Genomic DNA, 20180 nt, shown 5'->3' with positions numbered 1-20180 from the left:
TGTGTGTGCACACTGGGCACATGCACATCATGCTTGCTCACGCGCCCACCCAACATGCACGCAAGTGTGCATGACATGCACTCACGTAATGTGCGTTCACGTGCTTGGTACTTTCTGTTACTTTCAGCCAAAGAGGACACAGGGTGGCAGGCAGGTACCCTGCCACCCCAATGGACACTTTTTTAATGGAGCACTGGGGGGGGGATGTGGTGGGAGGGGTAAGGGCACACTCCCCCACCCTTAAAGGTATGCTCCCTCCACCTTTGAGCCACCCCCAGCTGGTTCCGTGCACATCCCTAATGTTTGCTCTGGCAGCCCCGCTCATAGTACTGCACATGCAGGAGATTAGATCAACAGACACACTGCAGGGAATTCTCTGTTGTGGTTCCTTAGCTGCAGAATTTGGTCCACTAGGCTGAGTCACTTTGGATGCTTGACAAAAACAGTTTTCTTCCACCAGGCTGTTGTGGAACTGTGAGGGAGAAGCTGCTCAGCTCTGGGTGAAAAGTAAGGTTTTATTGAAATGGATTCACACCTGCATTTTATATATACTTTCACTGGTTATTTTTTTTTAAAAAATTGTTCTTTGCTTATGTGATTCACTACATGGTGCACTTTTGCACTTTTGAAAATGGAAAATGGTATAAAATTGTCATCATGTGTCAGCATCATAAAGTACTAGCACAATTCTTCTGCTCCCTGGATAAGTATTTGATGAAAGCAGCATTAATTGGAACGGTACATACTAAAAGAGGACCAACCCATTTGATTGAAATAACTATAATGCCCTTTTGTGTCTCTTTGTTCTAAAGCTGCTCCTTACTGGTTGGATGAACCAGAGAACCTAATTTTGGCTCCTGGGGAAGATGGAAAACTGGTTTGCCGAGCCAATGGAAACCCCAAGCCTTCAGTACAGTGGCTGGTAAATGGAGAACCTATTGAAGGTAAGCAAGTCTGTTGTGGACAGAAGATGTTGGCTTAATAAGCCTTACATTGCATTTCCTGTCTTCAGGATTGTGGAGGGAGAGATAAGTAGTGGGGTGCACGAACCTGTTCGAAAGCCATTCAAAAGGCCTCCGAACCGGTTCTCACAGGCGCAGGCTCAACAGTGTGATGCTGGGGGGCGGCCTTCCTTTAAGGGTGGAGGAGGGTGCACTTAACCGTCCCGCCACTTTTCCCCCACCAGCGCTCCATTTTTAGGAAACTTCTTGGGGTGGCAGCGTACCTCTCTGCCGCTCCTTCCCCCATTCCTGGCCAGAAGTGGCTGGAAGCAGCAATTGCACGTGCGCCCGCCTCGCGTAGATGCACGCACGCCACGCACATCACGCATGTGATGTGTGTGCGTCCATGCGACGGGCGCGGTGGATGCACACACAGTCACTGCTTCCGGCCACTTCCGGCCAGGAACAGGAGAAGGGGCAGCAGGGAGGTATGCTGCCGCCCCAAGAAGTTTCCTAAAAAGGGAGCGCCGGCGGGGGGAGTAAGTGCACCTCCCTCATCCCTTAAAGCAGGGATCCTCAACTCTGGGCCCTCAGATGTTATTGGACTTCAACTCCCACAATCCCCAACCAAAGGCCACTGGGCCTTGGGATTATGGGAGTTGAAGTCCACTAACATCTGGGGGCCCAACGTTGAGGATCCCTGCCTTAAAGGAATACCCCATCCCCCGGCTTCAAACCACACCACAGCAGTTCCATGCACACCACTAGATATAAGCATACCTAGCAGCTTTGATCTTAGAGGTGACTACTCGCACTGCATCAGCATGCTTCCTTAAAGGGAAGATGGAATTTTAAAAGAACTGGTTTATGCCCAACTCTAATGAGCAACAGAAAGGGAACTCAATTCAGGTGGTTCAGTTCCCTTTTCTGACACAGCTTTTCTGTTAAAGACAATGGCTGACATGATGCTGAGAAGATGTGTCCACACTGTAGAAGGCCAGAGTATTGCAGCACAGAGCACATGGGGAAGTGGTGGGGGAGGACTTTAGTTGATCTCTACTTCCCCTGGAAGTGCTCTTCATCACCCAGGGACTGTGTAACCCTCAATGACAAATATTCAGTAGTGCAGGACACTTTGAGGGGAAGCAAAGAGAACTAAAAGTAACCCCCGCCCTGCGCAGTCTGCACTACTGAGATAAGAAAACTCTCTGTAATGCAGAAACATCTTCTCAGTATGCTGCTGCTACCTTAGTCAGGATGTCAGCCTTCGGGTAGGTAGATTCTAGTAGGATGCTTATAGTAATTTATAGTAAAAGTAAAGTGAGTAGGCTAATTGTTCTATTTTGCAACTCATACAGGATAATTATTAAGGTGCTAATAAGCTTGTATATTTCCTATATATTTGTCATAAAGTGTAAATGCTGCTCAGAATCTGAATATTCATATATCAAATTCAGATGGCCAAGGGGAAATCAGGCTCCTAGTCACAGAAGATTGTGTGGCTAATGGCTGCTGAAAGGGACTTTTTGGTGCTTTCACTAGCCTGGGACAGGGTTACTGTATCCAGCTATACAGCTTCCCATCTGCCTGATGGATTCTAGGCCTTGTCCAGCCTTCCCCTTGTCTCATGTGTGCCTCTTCTTGTTTCTGCTTAAACACTATCTTCCCTACGATGTTCTGAATTCTGCACATCTGTAGATCTTTCAGAATGTGCAAACAACCACTTGTTGCATATTTTATTTTGAGCATGGAATCTGAGTGTTTGTGCCCATATATTTTTGCTATCCATTATTGGCCCTTACCTATGAATGCCCAGAAAGCACAATGGCCAAGCAAGACAACTGTCTGAACTACCTAACAATACTTTGTATATATAGCATATAATTTCCCCGCTTGCTATAATGTATAGAAAAGCCCTGTCACTGTGCATTTATGCAGGTGCAGATGAAAGTTCTGGCCTGTCTCATATAGCTACAATTAGATTTACTAGATTAGATTTTGTTGTACAGTTATTGTGGTAATTGGGGTCTACTTTAAACGCAAAAGAAAAGGAAACTATTATTCTGCCTCTGGGATGTGTAGCCAAGCTAAGCAAAAGACCCTTAACCCAGCCTCTCCATATTTTTTATTTTGCCCCCTCACCCCTGGTTCTTAGTATGAAAAGCAGGTGAGCCCCACTATGTTGTGTAAACTAAAAGAAGGCAGCCACCACATTCTATTTATTACATTTGTATTCCACTGTTCTTCCAAGGATTTAGCATACATCATTCTTCTTCCTCTAGTTTTATTCCCACGACAACCCTGTGAAATAAGGGTTGGCTGAGAGATAGTGATGGCAAAAGGTCACCCAGTGAACTTCATGGCTGAGAGGAGATTTGAGCCTGGGTCTTCCCAGAAAAACCGCAGGGCTCTGTGGTCGCCAGGAGTCGACACCGACTTGAGGGCACACTTTACTATTACCTTCCCAGTCCTAGTCCAACGTTCTTACTACTACACCACTCTGGCTCTGATATAGCATTTGTAATATAGCATAGAAACGGTGGAGTGTGGAGAGAGGGACTGTTGAAGTACAGTTGGTGTAAATGTAGTAAACAGAAGGCTTCAGAAAACGTGCATGGGGTGGCAGTACTTATACTGGAAAATGAGAAGCATTTTGCCTTTGCCTAGAATCAATCCGCTACAAATGCTACTACAACATTCAGTTGGTGATGATGGTATGATAGGGTGCTCTGTGGTGGCCCCCAAGATGTGGAACTCATTGCCCTGGGAGAGCTGCATGATGCCCAGGCTACCCACCTTTTAACATTTACTGAAGGCTTGGCTTTCTAAGCAGGCCTCTAGTTAATTATATGTGAGGTTTTATCTGCTAGCTCTTGGTTTGTGATTAGTTTTCTGCTAGATTATAACTTAGTTTTAGATTTTGTGGTTTATTGACCTTTTGTAAGCTGTCTTGAGCTTTTTTTCTGATTGGAATAGCAAGACATAACTTTTAATAGATAGATGGATGGATGGATGGATGGATGGATGGATGGATGGATGGATGGATGGATGGATGGATGGTTTAAGACCCCTATGCACCCAGTATTTATGGAGACATCCAAATAGAGGAAACTATTCTGTCTGTGGTCTTTCCATCTCAAGAAATGTTTTAATGGCCCGGTGCCCTACCACTTACATCTGTCGTTTTCAAAGGTTCTCTTCCCAACCCAAGCCGTGAAGTAAATGGAGACACTGTTATATTCCGGGCCACTCAAACTGGCAGCAGCGCTGTTTACCAATGTAACGCTTCTAATGAACATGGGTACCTGCTAGCCAATGCCTTTGTCAGCGTGTTGGGTGAGCATTGAACTTAATAACTGAACTTTTTATTTCTAAACATTATATATATTATCTTGAGGAGGCCTTAAAATGATTACATAATTCTCTAACTGTTTTGAAGTTATTCAGTTATGATTTCTCTTTTTCCTGGCAAATTGATATCCTTGATTGGTCACTGATCAAATTCACAAACTATAAAGACTTATGGATGCTTGTGTGTTTTTATACATGTGTTCCTCCCCTAGGAGAGGTAATGTTCTAACTGGAATTCAAAATGAAGGAACTGAGAGCTGATTCAAATATTTGCGTTTGGTACAGTACTCCTTGTGGACCAGAGGATCTTTCATATGCATACATAGAATGCATATGAAAGATCTGTTGGCAGATTACAACACCAGAATAACATTCAATCTTCATCAGAATGTCTCCTTTCATCATTCTTGTAAAAGTGATATACCCTCTCGTGTACATTCTGAAGTGGTATATAGAGGACTGCACCATATGCATGTGTTTCTAACTAAATTGTTTTTATAAGCACTAAATAAAAATACTGATTATTATCAGTATTTTTATTTAGTGTTTATAAAAAACAATACCCAGATGCCTGCCTGAACTGTACCCAAATGCCTATACCCAGTGCCTATATAGAATATTTGACTATACCCAAATGCCTGCCTGAACATTTTATTTGAAATCTATTCCAATGATTATAAAAGGGAACAAGTTTTTCATCCTTAAATTTCAAGCATCTTGCCATTAATTGGTATTTGAAGTATCTCTCTGTATAAGTGTATGGACTGTACATCTGTGCTTGCTCACTCTTCTTTGGGTGGGTTCAGCTTGGAGAGGAGTAAATGTCTAACCCTAATATTGTAGTAGTAGTAACCAGTGAGGAAAAATAATCTTGGAAAATACAAGGGGGTACTCCTGTATTCTACCAAAGAAAACCACAGGACTCTGTGGGTGCCAGAAGTTGAAATTGACTTGATGGCACACTTTACCTTTACTTGTTATATGCATGGTGAAGATATGTGTTCAAATTGTAATTATAGTTGGAAAGATGGAAAAAGTTGAGACTTAACTAAAAGTTGAGTAGTGTGGTAGAAGTTTAAAAAATGTTTTGTAATTCTGGAAATGAAGTTTGTAATCTTTCATTTGTCTGTAAACCAAAATAAAACTACCTACTGGCTGTACAGGTGATATTTGTTGTCTTTTAAAGATGTTGTTCCTCGAATCCTTGCCCCTCGTAACCAACTGATCAAAGTGATACAGAACAATCGTACTCGCCTTGACTGTCCATTCTTTGGGTCCCCAATTCCCACATTACGATGGTAAGGATTTTTATTATTCAACTGCACTGTCTCTTAGCGTTGAAAGTGTTGACTCAATGTGCTGCAGCTGTGAAAAGGGCCATTTCCATGGTAGGGATCATTAGGAAGGGGATTGATAATAAAACTGCAAATATTATAATGCCCTTATACAAAACTATGGTGCAGGCACACCTGGAGTACTGAGTACAATTTTGGTCACCACATCTGAAAAAGGACATTGTAGAACTGAAAAAGTTGCAGAAGAGGGCAACCAAGATGATCAGGGGCCTAGAGCACCTTTCTTATGAGGCAAAGCTACAACACCTGGGGCAGCCCCAGTGGGGCTATTTAGTTTAGAAAAAAGATGACTGGAGGGACATTATAGAGGTCTATAAAATCATGAATGGTGTGGAGAAAGTGGAGAGAGAGAAATTCTTCTCCCTCTCACATAACACTAGAACCAGGGGTCATCCCATGAAATTGATTGCCAGGAAATTTAGGACCAACAAACAGAAGTACTTTTTCACACAACGCATAATCAACTTGTGGAATTCTCTGCCACGAGATGTGGTGACAGCCAAAAACCTGGAAGGCTTTAAGAAGAGTCTGGATAACTTCATGGAGGAGAGGTCTATCAATGGCTACTAGTTGGAGGGCTCCAGCCTCAAAAGCAGGATGCCTCTGAGTATCAGTGCAGGGGAGTAACAGCAGGAGAGAGGGCATCTTAAAAGGCGGGCAGACTCATATGGAGTATTGCAGGGGAGTAATGGCAGGTGAGAGGGCACGCCCTCAACTCCTGTCTGTGGCTTCCAGCGGCATCTGGTGGGCCACTGTGCGAAACACGATGCTGGACTAGATGGGCCTTGGGCCTGATCCAGCAGGGCTATTCTTATGTTCTTATGTTTTAGTGGTGAAAATGCTGTAAGCAAACAGATAAGACTCCTGGGATGGGAAATAAGGAATTTAGTATTCCTTCTATAACTGTTTTAATCATGTTTAGATAATTTAGAAATCACAACTATGTATATACATTTTAAGATGTGAACTACCTAAAGCCTTTGGAGTCAGGCGGTATAAATTTTTTTTAAATAAATAAATAAATAGGTTCTATTTTTAAAAGGTGTGCAGGGGTGTGCACGGAACCGCCAAACTGCGGTCCGGCACTGGGGTGGGGGGTGGCTTTAAGAGTGGGGGGAGGGTTTACTTACCCCTCCCGCTGCTTTCCCGCTCTGGCACTGTAATTTCAGTAGTAATTGGGGTGGCAGGATACCTCCCTGACACCCCTTCCCCACTGTCGCTATGAAAAACTCCCAGGAGTCCTGTGACATGCATGCGCGCAAAGCGGAAAGTGGCAGAAGGGGTAAGTAAACCCTCCCCCCGCTCTTAAAGCCACCCTGCCACCTGAAGCGGTCTGGACTGGTCCGGAGGCCTTTACAATGGCCTCCGGACCGGTCCGGGCCCATCCCCAAAGGTGTGTGATCAATTTAATTTGATCATTTAATTGTTCAGTTGTCAATTGAACAATTAATTGTTAGACATTGGTTAGTTCATTATTGGGGTATGCACAAAACTGGTTTGCCCAGTTCAGTTTGAGTCTGAACTGGACTCAAACCAAACCGGGCATGTTCAGTCTTGCCCCCCGAACAGGACACACACACCCCAGCTTGGCTCAAATTCAAGCCAGTTCGGGGGTTCTGCGGTTAAATAATATTAATTATTTTTAACATTCCTGCTAACTTGGCAAAGAGGCACCTTTTGATGTGGTGATTCTCTTTATTTAGCAGGGGGAGAGTAACTGGCCCTATCAACCCCCAGCACAGTACCTCCAGTGACTGTTGCTGGTGTCTTTCTTATGTTTCTTTTTAGATTGTGTGCCCTTTGGGGACAGGGTCCATTTTATTTATTTGTTATTTCTCTGTGTAAACCGCCCTGAGCTATTTTTGGAAGGGTGGTATAGAAATCAAATAAATAAACAAATAAATAATAACATCTCACCACCTCTGGAGGGTGCTGCCTCAGCCATGGAGGAGGGGTCCAGTCTCAAATGGTCCAGTTCAGGCTGTTTTTGGCCTGTTCTCGGTCTTTCTGTGCTGGTGGCGGCCATTTTGGGGGCCACTACACATGCACACTGGCCATCTGCATGACCAGGTCATGTTCCAGCCATGCAGATGTCCAGTGCGCATGTGCACAGCCTCCAAAATGGCCAGCACATAAAGGCCTGGAATGGGCCAAAAACAGCCCCAAATGGGCCCAAACTGGGCCATTTGAGACTGGGGGATGCCAGTAGGGAGACAGGGAACCACTGAAGGACCCACATGCACACACACAGCCCATGGCAGCACCCCCCAGAAGTGGTGAGTTGTTTAAAAAAATTAAAAAACTGTTGAACCCCCATACTGTCCCGGGTGGGCTGGAGTTCCAGCTCAACCTTGAGCCGATCCGGGCCCAGTCCAGCTCAAGTTCTAGCCAGTTCACATAACCCTAGTTCATTATAATGTAAGAAATTTTGAAATGTATTTGTTATGAAGGTATATGAGTGGTCATTTAGTTTGTATAATTTCAGTAGGTAGAGAAAAGGCTATCTGTGTGTGAGAGAGAAATTGAAATGAGCTTGTTATAATATTCCAGTGTTTGATGTCCCCAAAATGTCAAATAAAGTATACAAAGTTAAATGGGAGTGGGGGAGCCACAGCATCCCTTCCAGCAGAATGCACCTTGTTGTTTTCCCTCTCTTACAAGTGTTTTCTTATGGTGTTGTGAGGTTTAAGAATGGCCAGGGAAGCACGCTTGATGGCGGAAACTATAGGGTTCATGAGAATGGGACTTTAGAAATTGTCATGGCTCGAAAAGAAGACCAAGGAACCTACACCTGTGTGGCCACGAATCTTCTGGGTACAGCAGAAGCACAGGTTCGTTTGGAAGTAAAAGGTAAGATAGCTGCTGTTCTAAGAAAAAACCAAAGTGCTCTTCAGATCTTTCTTTTTTTAAGAGGGTGTACTTGTGAATGACATCCTGAACACATACAGAAATCTCATTCCCCAGTGTGTCACTCACTCTGCCTCTTCAGTTAAATGACATAACAATGAGCAACACCATGGTGGGACTTCTGGACGTGCTCAGGACATACATGAGTATGCCATCCTTCCTTTAAAAACATCTGAAGAAGGCTCAAGTACCCTCCAGCTCCTAGATGAGATCTCTGGGTGTCTAGTAGTCCTTGGGCTACTGCTCCTGAGGACCAGAAGCTATGTTCAGTACAGTTTAACTTGGTTCCGTGGATAATCAGGACGGAAAGTATTATGATTTGGCTAGCTGCATTCCTGAAATAGTTTTCGGTGGATCTCTTGTCAGCTGTTGAACTCTGGATCACAGACTTCATAACCATTAAGAACAATTTTTTAAAGGCCTGTGAGCTGGCATCATTCCCCTTTCTACTTACTTGTTCCAAGATTAGAAGTCCTCAAGTTAGCCTTGGCCATACAGCCTGAAAAGGGTTGGAAATGCTGTAGACTACAAAACCATGCCTATGCCCCCGTGGGAGGAGGAAAATGTCATTCAGCCCTATTTCACGACTTAATTAGCAGAACCTTACAAGGACTGGAGTGTGGGATAAAGAAAGGATGAAAGTGAAGAAGATGGGGTGGATACTGGAAAAAGAGAAGGGAAATAGGAAAAGGAGAGAAAGAGGAGAGGGACGAGGAAGAGGGACAAGCCAGAAGAGAGGGACCTGAATGATTCCATGATCCACCCTGGGCTTCCCTGCCTTAGAACTCTATAAATGGATTCTGGGAACACTGAAAGAACTACAGACTATGAATATGTATGTGCCCCATTGCTAGAGCCTGTAATAATTATTAAACTGAACGGAACCAGCAAAGTTACCCTTGCATTAGTTTGTGGTAAGATCCCCCCACCCCCACATCACTTGTTGAACTGATTCTTAGCACAGAAGCACAATTCTAAGCAGTATCAGCTGTGGATCTGATTTGCTAGGTTCTACTGCCACAAGCCAGTACATGGTGATAAGTGGCATAGGGAGGACATGGGCCTCCCAGTGTGGTGGGAGCAGGCTCACTATCCTGGCAGCGGACTCCCCTGGCAGCAATGGCGTTGTTGTATGGGGGTGGCCTCTCTACTTCCAGTTATGGCAAAGTCATGCTCCTACTGCCTGCATTCCAGCCAACTCTGACCCCGAGGCAGCTGCCTCCAGGCTGTCAGAACCTGAGTGGCTGGGAAAGCAGCAGCGGGCTGCAAGAGCATGCCACTGGAGATGGGCAGCATGCTGCAGTGCCATGGAGAGCTGGCTGGTGTGCTGGACAGCAGGGGAGAGAAGGCAGGGAGAGGCGAGCAAGGGTGCACGGGTTCTCCAGACCCATCCACCTTTTTGTAGCTCCAGATTGGTGTGTGTGTGTGTGTGTGTGTGTGTGTGTGTGTGTGTGTGTGTGTGTGAGAGAGAGAGAGAGAGAGAGAGAGAGAGAGAGAGAGAGAGAGAGAGAGAGATTTTTCTCCACCCTTGCTTCTGGTGCTAGGAGACAGCAGAGGCAATAGTTTCTGGAGCCAGCACCAAACAACCACACAGTTTTTTGTCAGGAGAGGTACCATGAAGTGGATTCAGGCTAGTGAGATCAGTAGGGATGGCTAAACTGTATGCTTACATGGTGCAGGCTGCAACATGGTCTGTCAAAGCAGGAATTTCCCTCCCACCTCAGTCGCTATGCAGCTGCCAGCAGCAGTTTTGCTTAGCAAACAACCTCACTGACTGTACTTGTTTCTGAGATCCTTCAGTGTGCATTAAAAATAGGCAGCATTGGCAAATATCAGAAGTGCTGCAAGAGTTGTCATAATTCAGAATGTAGTTAAAGGATTGGAGGAAAGTACTGACACTAGGGATGTGCAGAATGTTCCAAGCTTGGAACGTTCTAACTCGGAATGGGCTGCTGTGAGTGTTATGTTCCGCAATGGAATGCTCTTCAGACGAAGGGATTGTTCCATCGAAATGCCTGGATCGATTGGTCATTTCATCAGAAGGTTTCAGGCAAATGAAATGGAAGGAAAATGCCTGGGAAAGTGTTCTTTTTTGGAATGGAACACTCTCAGTGGAACATTCTGCACATCCCTAACAGACACACATCTTAAGGGAATGGGAAACCTGATACATGGCCTATTCTTTCCAGCTGCACAAAATAACAGTTGTTTGTTAATTTACTCAAATTTTGACTGAGGACCTTCCTTAGATTGTAATCCCTGCAAAGATACCCCTCTGGACTATAACCCTACAATTCTTTGTAGACCCAACTAGGATCATAGATGGACCAAAGGATGCTGTGCCAAAGAAAGGTACCACGGTTCATTTAATATGCCGGACAAGATACGACCCCACACTGAGACTTACCGTCACCTGGCTTAAGGATGATACACCCCTGTTCCTGGGAAACAGGTTTGTTCCCTCTTCATTTTCTTCAGCCTTATGTTTCTCAAGGTTGTAACTTTTTACTTTGCTGCAGAATGCAGAGAATGAATGAATCATTTTTCCATCCTATTAACCTATGCTGCTGCCTGCTACCCAGCTTAAAAGGAATAGATAGAAAAGACAGGCCAAAGGCATCCTCCTCCACCATCTGAACCGTGTTCTTTACATGTGGATTCATGGAATTATTCTTAAGTGGAAATAAACTTGATATAGACAGTGGTTGCCAGAAATAAGAATGCACAGCACTTCCTTTCTCTGGCACAACAGAAGTAGTAGAGCAAGTGAAAGATAATATCTGATAAGTTTATTATCTCTAGTTGGAAATTAAAAGCAAGAAATTTATTTTAAATTTTGAAATTGTCTTTAGAACATGTGGAGGGATGGCTGCCTATCCCATCTGTGTGAGACCACATGTGGAAGATTCTTAGCGATCTCGCCAGCCCCATGATATCAAGTATTTACCACTGCTACCAAGTAGACTCTTTTTTGTTATGGTTGTGTCTGCTAAAGCAGCCCTTCAGCCTTTGCTGAAAAACCAAACCACAAAAAAAATCTGTAGAAACTATCTATTTAGAAACTATCTAAACTAGCTCAAGCATCTTTTTGTTGTGGTTGTTGTTGTTGCCTCAGCCTTTGCAGCAATTTGGCTTGTTCCTAGTGTAGTCTCAGATCCTGGTCACTGTTACAGACTTGGGGTTAAATCCAGCCTGGTTCTTCTATGATTTCAGCCCTGATCAGAGAGTCTCCACTCTCTGTAAGTTATTTCAGTAATTGCTATAGCCACAGCACTGACTCTCTCAATCTGTGCTAGCAAATTTTCAGCTGGACTCAGCTCCTTCCCTTTGCCTGGTCTCAGTTCCTCAATTCTCCAACTAGTAGTTTCTTGACTGCACTGCTTGTCTGCCTTCTGACTCTAAGCTCTGACTTGCACACTCTGATCTCCAAACTGAACTCTCACTGCTGACTTCCCAAACTCAGCTTCTTCACTCTTCAACTGGTGGCTATATACACAATTTTTCTCTAACCATTTTTTAAACAACCCAATCAGTACAACTTAAGTTCCCTCACTTTACAAAATGCAACCGATTAAATCAAAGCTCCCTTTCCCTCAATAATTAACTCAGTACATTGCATCATCTTTAACTGAATCTTGCTTGAGCAGAAGCCATGAACGTTTGACCCTGCTAGCTCTCTCTGCAACATAGGTACCTTACAACCATATTAACACAGAAATCCTATTTACATGATGAGGTTTTAGGAATATTAATGCAATAATAATACAATTCATTTACAAGGGCTTATTTACAAAAAACCAAGAGGTCTAGGCCTCGTTCCTCCCCAGAAGTCATAGATTAATTTGCGCTCTTCAAAACCATATAGAATTATCCTCTTTGCAAATCTATTTAATCTGTTTTTTAAAAAGATAATACGTTCTGGATTTAAATACATTTTGTCTCATTAACTTAAATGGGGACTAAATCTCCTTTTGTCTAAGCCAGTTTAACAACTTTGTAGGCTGAACTCTTGGATCCCACAACTACAGACATTTTTGCATTAAGAGTTACCCACTAGGCTAGTGAATCAGTTCCTAGTCTTGGTTCCTCCTCTTTGAGGAAAGGAAATGAGCTATTGATTGAGGCTAAAACTATATTCCTAGTTCATAAATTGACTTTTGAAGATTAGTTTGATTGGAAGTGTCCAATTTCATTTCAGAACCAACTTTCATATATGCATTCCATGATTGTTGCAGATACTGCAGTAATTTGGATATTGCCCAAATGGGCAGAACATTAAGTAGCTACAGAAACAAGAACTTTGTGTGTAAAACAGCATGTTGATTTTCTAAAGTGGCAACAAGGAATTTGAAAAATAGGCCTTAAGGTCCAAGGAGTCTTTCAGTCTAACAAAGTGCAGTTGAGCTGATGGGGACTATTTAGACCAGTCAGAGTAGAGTAAGAAGGCTACAGAGAGGAATAGGCCTGAAAGTATTTGACTTCAAAACATATATTACAAAATACTTCAATATGTCTGAGAGAGGCATGAACACCTGGACCTGCCATTGGGCAAGGCAAGCCTTATGTTTTTCTTACCTCCATTGTGCTTTCTATTCCCAATGCTTCTGCTCTAAAAGAATTAAGAAGGAAGAAGACGGCCTGACAATATATGGAGTGGCTGAAAAAGATCAAGGATATTACACCTGTGTAGCTAGCACTGAATTAGACAGAGACTCTGCCAGAGCCCATCTCACCGTTCTAGGTAACTTCATCTTCCTTTCAAGTTTACTGAGGTTATGAGGTAAGGTCTAGCGGGGTAACTGTTTAGCTTACTTAAACAAATTTTATTCCCTTGTGCAAGGAGCTGAAATGTAGAGGACACCCTATGTTGTGGAAATTCAACAATTAAATAACAACGAATTCAACAATTTACAAACAATGAATTCAACAATTAATTGTTTAACTCTCTAATCCTTTGTAATTGAAATGTGCTTAGAAATTTTCGATTGCCTGGCATGTCTTTCTACGGCAAGACAACCCAAATAGTTCCAGTGGCCTTTATGACCATATAAGAAAAGCCCACCATGGTGCCAAATTGATCAAGGCACCTTGGGAGAGGATATCCCTCTCTGTTAGTTGCAGCCACCACCCATGGCAGTTGCCTCCCTCCTAGAGTGAAAACATTATGATTTTTCAAATGAAGCTCTTCTGCTCCCCACACTGAAGTGTTCGAGTAGCAGAGCCCTCCTGGTGTTGCTTTCCCTTGGGCTAATGCTTGATGCTCTACCCTAAAAGGAAGCAGCATCTGTTTGGACTTGTTGCAACTGACCAGGAAGGGTTAGGAGCTTTTCCAGAATGTGAAGTAATCAAGTAAATCTTGAATGTTGTCTAAATGTTAAATCCTCCAAAGCTAAGAAAGTGTTAAACAACGCTTTCCTTCTGCATTTGAGTCTTGTCTGCAAACCATAACGGATTTAAATGTATCCTTGTTGAACTGAGTTCACCACTGAACGTATGAAGCTGCCTTCTGCTGAAGCAGGCCATTGTTCCATTTAGTGCAGCACTCTCCAGGGTTTCCAACGGGGGTCTTTCCAAGCCCTATCTGGAGATGCCTGGGATTGCAATTGGGACCTTCTCCATGCAACATATGTGCTCTTATCATGAGCTATGGGGCCATCCCCACTGGCAATATTGAGAACAAGTGGATTTTTATTTTTAGGATCATACTAGGGATTCTGGTAAGAGAGTTATTTCCCAATAAAACGTTTTAAAGGCCTTAAGGTCCAAATGGTCTTATAGTCTGACAAAGTGCAGAGCATACTCAAATGCTGAAGGGGAGACTCATGCTTAATTACTGAACTAAACCTCTAAATAGCTAATATCTTACTTTGCAGTTCCTACTTCTGTTAACCGTATGAGCCTCCCCAAAGGTAATAATCACCATTAATCCATTTTACCTTTTTGATTTATTAATATACTTTGCCAGCTGTTGTTTGACTTTTCTAGTAATATTGATATAAAATTCAAGTGCTACTGAAAGTATGGTAAAGTTGATGGCCCAATACATCATGACGGATAGCCTGGAGCACGAGGCCCTCAATGAGGTGGGGTCCTGATTTCTTTTGCCCATATAGTCAGCTGTTGCATCTATAGCAATGTTTCTCAACGTTTTTGGAGTCATGGACCGGTACATTATTTTTGTGTAGTTTCCCGAACCAGCAGTTAGTAAGGGGGTTGCCCCCACCCCCAGGCACCCCCAAAAGACAATTTTGGGCAGCTTTCCAGAGCTCATTTCCTGGCAGCCCTTGCTGCTGGATAATGTTCATTTCGAGGATGCGAAATGAACGTTATCCAGCAGCAAGGGCTGCCTGGGAATGAGCTCTGGAGAGCTCTTGCTGGCCCCTGCCAGCCCAAAATTGTTTTTTTGGGGGGTGGGTGATTTTTATTAGTGATGCCTCACTGATGGTACCCAACACCTTGTGGACCGGCACCGGTTCGTGGACCAGTGGTTGAGAAACACTGATCTAGAGCACCTTGTAATGTTTTCCCCTACTGGAAATTAAGAGTACTTGGTTCAGGCTGCATGAATGAATCCCTGGTGTTAAAAGTGATAGAAGAGGTTCCTCGTCATCCTTTTGCTTTTGCAGAGTGAGCTTTGGCCTTCCTTGTATTTTTGTTTCCTTGTTTGTAAACTCAAGATGACTGATATTTGTTCTGTCAGTTATTATGAAAATGCTTGTTTCCCTAGAGAAAAAGTCTGCTGAGGTGTAAAAATATCCTCTGTTGCGAAATTTGATGCCAGCTATGTGATAAAATTCATGACATCTGTTACACTTGATGAGTCTAGTCAAGTCTTAGTGTTAGTTTACACAGTACATTTTCTTCCATGCTGTCAATCCCCCAGGCATGAAGAAACACATTGTATGAACTGGGCAGTCAATACTGGCCAGCAGTAGCTGCAAGAATCATGGGAACTACTGCTGGCCTTATCTGGAAGTGCCTGGTCCACATTTTGTATTTCTTTACACAAGAAAGCATTGTTCTCATTCCCAGCCAAGGCTAGCTGGAAATGGTCCTTCGGCATTCACTGCCCCATTTTCAGGCAGCAAATTGGAGGGGCTTTTCAGCCATTTTTCAGGGTGGCGGTGATAGTTTTTGAAAAAGGGCAGCAGATATACCAGTGTGGTGGCAGCTGTGCCGTTGTTGCAGCCATAGGCAGTGGCCACAGCAAAGGCCCATTCCCACTTCCTGAATGCCCCAGGACATACAGGGCTGTATCCAAGGCATTGTAAGGGAAATGGTGACTGTCAGGAGCAGCTGCTGAGAAGATCTCTGCTGCCACAAAGCAAAGTGTGCTGCTGCCATCACCATTCTGGCAAACCTCTTAACCTTGACATTTTAAAAGCATTTTTTCTCACTTTCCTGCCACACTACAAATTTCCCCCCCAGTTTCCAGGCATAAATTTTGCCTGCTCCTATTTCAGTCACAAATTTGATTTGGGTTGAGGGCTGCTCAACCCTATTTTTAACCCTACCCATATTAATCACTAACTCTTGAGAGAGCCTAAAAAGAGTTAGGCATTCAGTAGCCATTGGAGAAACCTACATCTTGTTGATATTCTTTGCTGGTAGCCCGTCCAGAACGTCCTCGTGACCTTGAGCTAACAGACCTTGCTGAAAGGAGTGTGCGGTTGACATGGATTCCTGGTGATGATAACAACAGCCCTATCACAGGTCAGTGGATCCTCCTCTTAGAAATCCTAAGGACTACTACCATTAATAATTCTATTCTATGTCTGCTTGCCAATATGTAGCCAATTGTAGAACCTCCCCACTCCTCTCTTCTAGATTACATTGTGGAATTTGAGGAAGATAGATACCTACCTGGAACTTGGCACAACCATTCCCGTTACCCAGGAAGCGTGAATTCTGCCGTCCTTCGCCTCGCACCCTATGTCAACTACCAGTTCCGAGTAACAGCCGTGAATGAAGTAGGAAGCAGTTATCCCAGCCTGCCTTCTGATCGATACCAGACGAATGGAGCACGTAAGTACTATTTGACTCATATGGCTGGATACATTTATAATGGATAGAGCTTCTGCATAAAAGTATTTGCCCACTTTTCTGTGAAGACTGCTTCACAGTGATGATGCATATGTGAACAAGGACAGGTGCAAAAGAGACAAAAAATAAGTGAAAACATTTCCTAATTTCATTAAGCATAGATTCAGATGACAGCTGTGTTTCTTTAGTCATTTCCATAATTAACACAACACCCAGCCATCATAATAAGCAAAGGGAGAGTTGGAGAGAGCACCCACATATTGTAGGACATCTCTGGGGGGTCCTGTACATCTCTCAACTCTGCACACTGGGGCTTTTTAAAATGTGCAACCAGACACAAATTGTGCAGTTCCAAAACAAAAAAACAGAAAGAACATTTTGTGCAGTTCAAAAATTCAATCAAAAGTTGTATTATGTTAGATGATGTAAAATGTGAGGAATAACAATGAGAACAAGTTGTTCTAGTAAGTACTAACTGGCCTACTTCCCTTTCACTATCCCTACAAGTGGACTAAATTTGGTTCAAATCGGTTAGGCGGTCCACAAGTTAGACCTCTTGCATCTCAAATGTTCATGTGTCTGCCATCTTGGATTGGGGTGGATTACATCATTACAAACTATGCCATTGAGGTGTCCCTATGTGTCACTCACTACAACTGTACCAGATTTGGTTGAAATAAGTTCGACGGTCTACAAGTTAGCCCACTTACACCTCAAATGTTCACACGTCCGCTATCTTGGATTGGAGTAGATGACATCTTCAGAAACTATGCCATTGGGGCATCCCTGTGGGTCCCCTACAACTGTAGCAAATTTGGTTCAAATTGTTTAGATGGTTCACAAGTTAGCCCACTTGTGCCTCAAATGTTTATGTGCCCGCCATCTTGAACTGGGGTGGATGACATCACCACAAACTATGCCATTGAGGTGTCCCTACAACTGTACCTGGTTTGGTTCATATTGGTCCAGGTGTTGCAAAGTTGATGGGACACACACACACACACACACACACACACACACACACACGGAATGTTGGGTGTTCTCATAGGCCTACTGGAAAGTAGGCTAAAATAAAGTGAGTAGTCCAGGCTCCTCTAGAACCCAGATCAAGCATACCAATTTCTCCTCCCTTTACCAAAGATGCTTCCTGCTGACTCCACTACTACTAAGAGTCTTCAGCAATTAGTATAATATATACAGTCTGTTATTCTTCTGCTGCAATGCTGTTAGATTCCCAGTTCTGAGGAATTTCTTCCACACTGTGTAGCTTCTAAGTGTCCTGGTACATGCATATACAACTAAGTATGTGTGCACAGACAAGGAAAATGCACAGATGTGTGTTGTAGCAATTCATGCGACATGTGCAAATTGCATTCACATTCCATAGTGCTGTTCTGAATTATCCTTTTAAAAAGCCCTGCTGCACACACAACCATATTTACCAAATGGAGTCCAACCATTTACTTTATCCCACTGAACGTAATGGGAAAATCAAGATAGAATCAAGCCTACGCCTATTTGTATAAACCCTCCTATCCATCTGCATAGCCTTGCCCTAGATTCTGTTTCTTGGCCATGCCAAAATATGTTGTGAAAGTATGATAGAATTCATAAACCTATGTTAAATATGTTGGGTGACATATAGAGCAAGAATGCAACGGTACAGTGAGAAAACAGCCTAACAGAACTTCCCAACAAAGTGCACCAGTGCAGCAGCAATTTTTTATGCTCTCCCCTTCTCCAGGAAGCCCTCTGTTCCACTCATAAATATATCTCTGAGGGTTGCCCAGCCCTTGGGGACATATTTTCAGGTGGTACAGAGAGCTTCCTGGGAAAGGGGAGGGTGTCAAAAATTGCCAGTGTGCTGTTCAGTTTGGTTGGTCTTTCATTGTTTTGGTTTATCCTTGCTCTGTATATGTCAGCCAATGATTTTATTGCTTAAAGCCCATAGGAACAGAGAGGAAAGTCAATGTTGTAAACAATATAAACTACTACTTTGTTGTAAAGGATTTTAGTAACTTATGCTCTTTAAATATAAGGGTTTGAAATTAGGAGGTGGAGATAAGGATGTAACAGAGGGCCCATTCATAAAATACTTTCAGCACATGATTAGATTCTTCTACATGTGTACTAATGATCATCTGAATTAAAAAAACATGCATTCTGTACCCAGGATTTAAATCCTATATCCTAAATAATGTAGGATTTAAAATATGCGTTAGTCACCATCATATGATTAGATGGTCATCCAGATTGCCAAGTGAGGTTTCTTCCCTCCACCACCGCCCACAACCATTGAGTTCAAATTGTAAAAACGATAAGATAGGATCATTCACTCTACTCATATTGGTCCGTTCATCTGACTTTGTTTTCCAAGTGGGTATAAAAAATCACAGATACACTAATCACACATGTAAAAGTATCACCTGAACTGGCTCACTGATGATTATTAAAGTGAGTTAGGAGTGGTGGGCCTTGGAAATGCTCAGTTCCACCATTTGGGTAGCATTTAATCACAGTGTAAGGTTTTCTATCATTGCATGAATAGGGAAGTTAGGCATCCTGATGCTAAATGCAGAAGAAAGAAAGGGAAAGCTGTTGCTCTTTCTGTAGGAAATTTTAAAGACCTCTGAAACATATAAATGTTTATGTATTACATATAAAGCGCTGAGCAGCTTAAAGGTAAAGTGTACCATCAATTTGATTTCGACTCCTGGCGCTCACAGAGCCCTGTGGTTTTCTTTGGTAGAATACAAGAGGGGTTTACCATTGCCTCCTCCCACACAGTATGAGATGATGCCTTTCAGCATCTTTCTATATTGCTGCTGCCTGATATAGGTTTTTCCCCAGTATATGAGAAATATACAACTTTAAAGATGCATCTGTTCACCCAGACTTTTAACTGATACTGTTTTGATTGTTTTTAATGTTATTTTAGAGCATTGTTTTTTTTAAAAAAATTTAATTGTTGTCTTTTAAATTTCTTGTTTTGTTTTTAACTAATGTTTTAATGTTGTTTTTATCTGTTGTACACCACCCAGAGACGTAAGTTTTGGGTGGTATAAAAATATATTAAATAAATAAAGACCAGCAGGGATTTGAACCAGCAACCTCTAGCTTGATAATCATTTCCCACTACACCATTAGGTGGCTTGATGAACAGCTTAGGTCCAGGGTATTTAAGAGATCACCTTCTTTGTCATGAACTCGACCACCTATTAAGATCATCTGGAGCGGTCAGGTTACGGTTGCTGTTGGCTCATCCGGGGGCGACTCGGGACCGGGTCTTCTCTGTGGCTGCCCCAGGGTTTTGTAATGCACTCCCTATCAAAATAAGAGCTTCTCCTTCCCTGATTGCTCTTTAAAAGACCCTTAAGACATACCTGTTTTCTCAGGCTTTTAATTAAAATTAATTTTAAATGGTTTGTTTTTATCCTGTGAAATTATTTTAATTGTTTCACTTTGTGAATTGTTTTTTAATCATTTGTTATTCTCTGAAAGTGTTTTAATTGTTTCTTTTTGTTTTTATAGTGCAGTTTATATTGTGTGCACTGCCTAGAGATGTATATATCAGTTGGTATAT

At 42.8% G+C, this 20180-nt stretch overlaps 1 protein-coding gene across 25 annotated transcripts in view; it reads left to right on the top strand.

Moving 5' to 3' along the window:
• Positions 1 to 20180, top strand: part of NFASC (neurofascin) — a 313180-nt gene that overhangs the window by 204272 nt on the left and 88728 nt on the right. For 19 of the 25 annotated variants that reach the window (XR_008306603.1, XM_053248157.1, XM_053248161.1 and 16 more), the window contains 9 exons: positions 813 to 944; positions 4134 to 4277; positions 5479 to 5590; positions 8331 to 8497; positions 10859 to 11006; positions 13171 to 13295; positions 14428 to 14463; positions 16166 to 16267; positions 16382 to 16579. Coding sequence is in view for 24 of the 25 variants with exons in the window: in XM_053248157.1 (XP_053104132.1) it covers positions 813 to 944; positions 4134 to 4277; positions 5479 to 5590; positions 8331 to 8497; positions 10859 to 11006; positions 13171 to 13295; positions 14428 to 14463; positions 16166 to 16267; positions 16382 to 16579 (1164 nt within the window). In the remaining variant the exon portion in view is untranslated. The remainder of the gene's footprint in view (positions 1 to 812; positions 945 to 4133; positions 4278 to 5478; positions 5591 to 8330; positions 8498 to 10858; positions 11007 to 13170; positions 13296 to 14427; positions 14464 to 16165; positions 16268 to 16381; positions 16580 to 20180) is intronic. The other 6 variants (XM_053248160.1, XM_053248158.1, XM_053248166.1 and 3 more) reach the window with 1 other exon arrangement.

This window comes from Hemicordylus capensis, chromosome 4, assembly GCF_027244095.1.
Source record: "Hemicordylus capensis ecotype Gifberg chromosome 4, rHemCap1.1.pri, whole genome shotgun sequence".
NCBI lineage: Eukaryota > Metazoa > Chordata > Lepidosauria > Squamata > Cordylidae > Hemicordylus > Hemicordylus capensis.
Note: the sequence above shows the minus strand (reverse complement) of the source record. Positions and strands in the feature narration are given on the sequence as shown.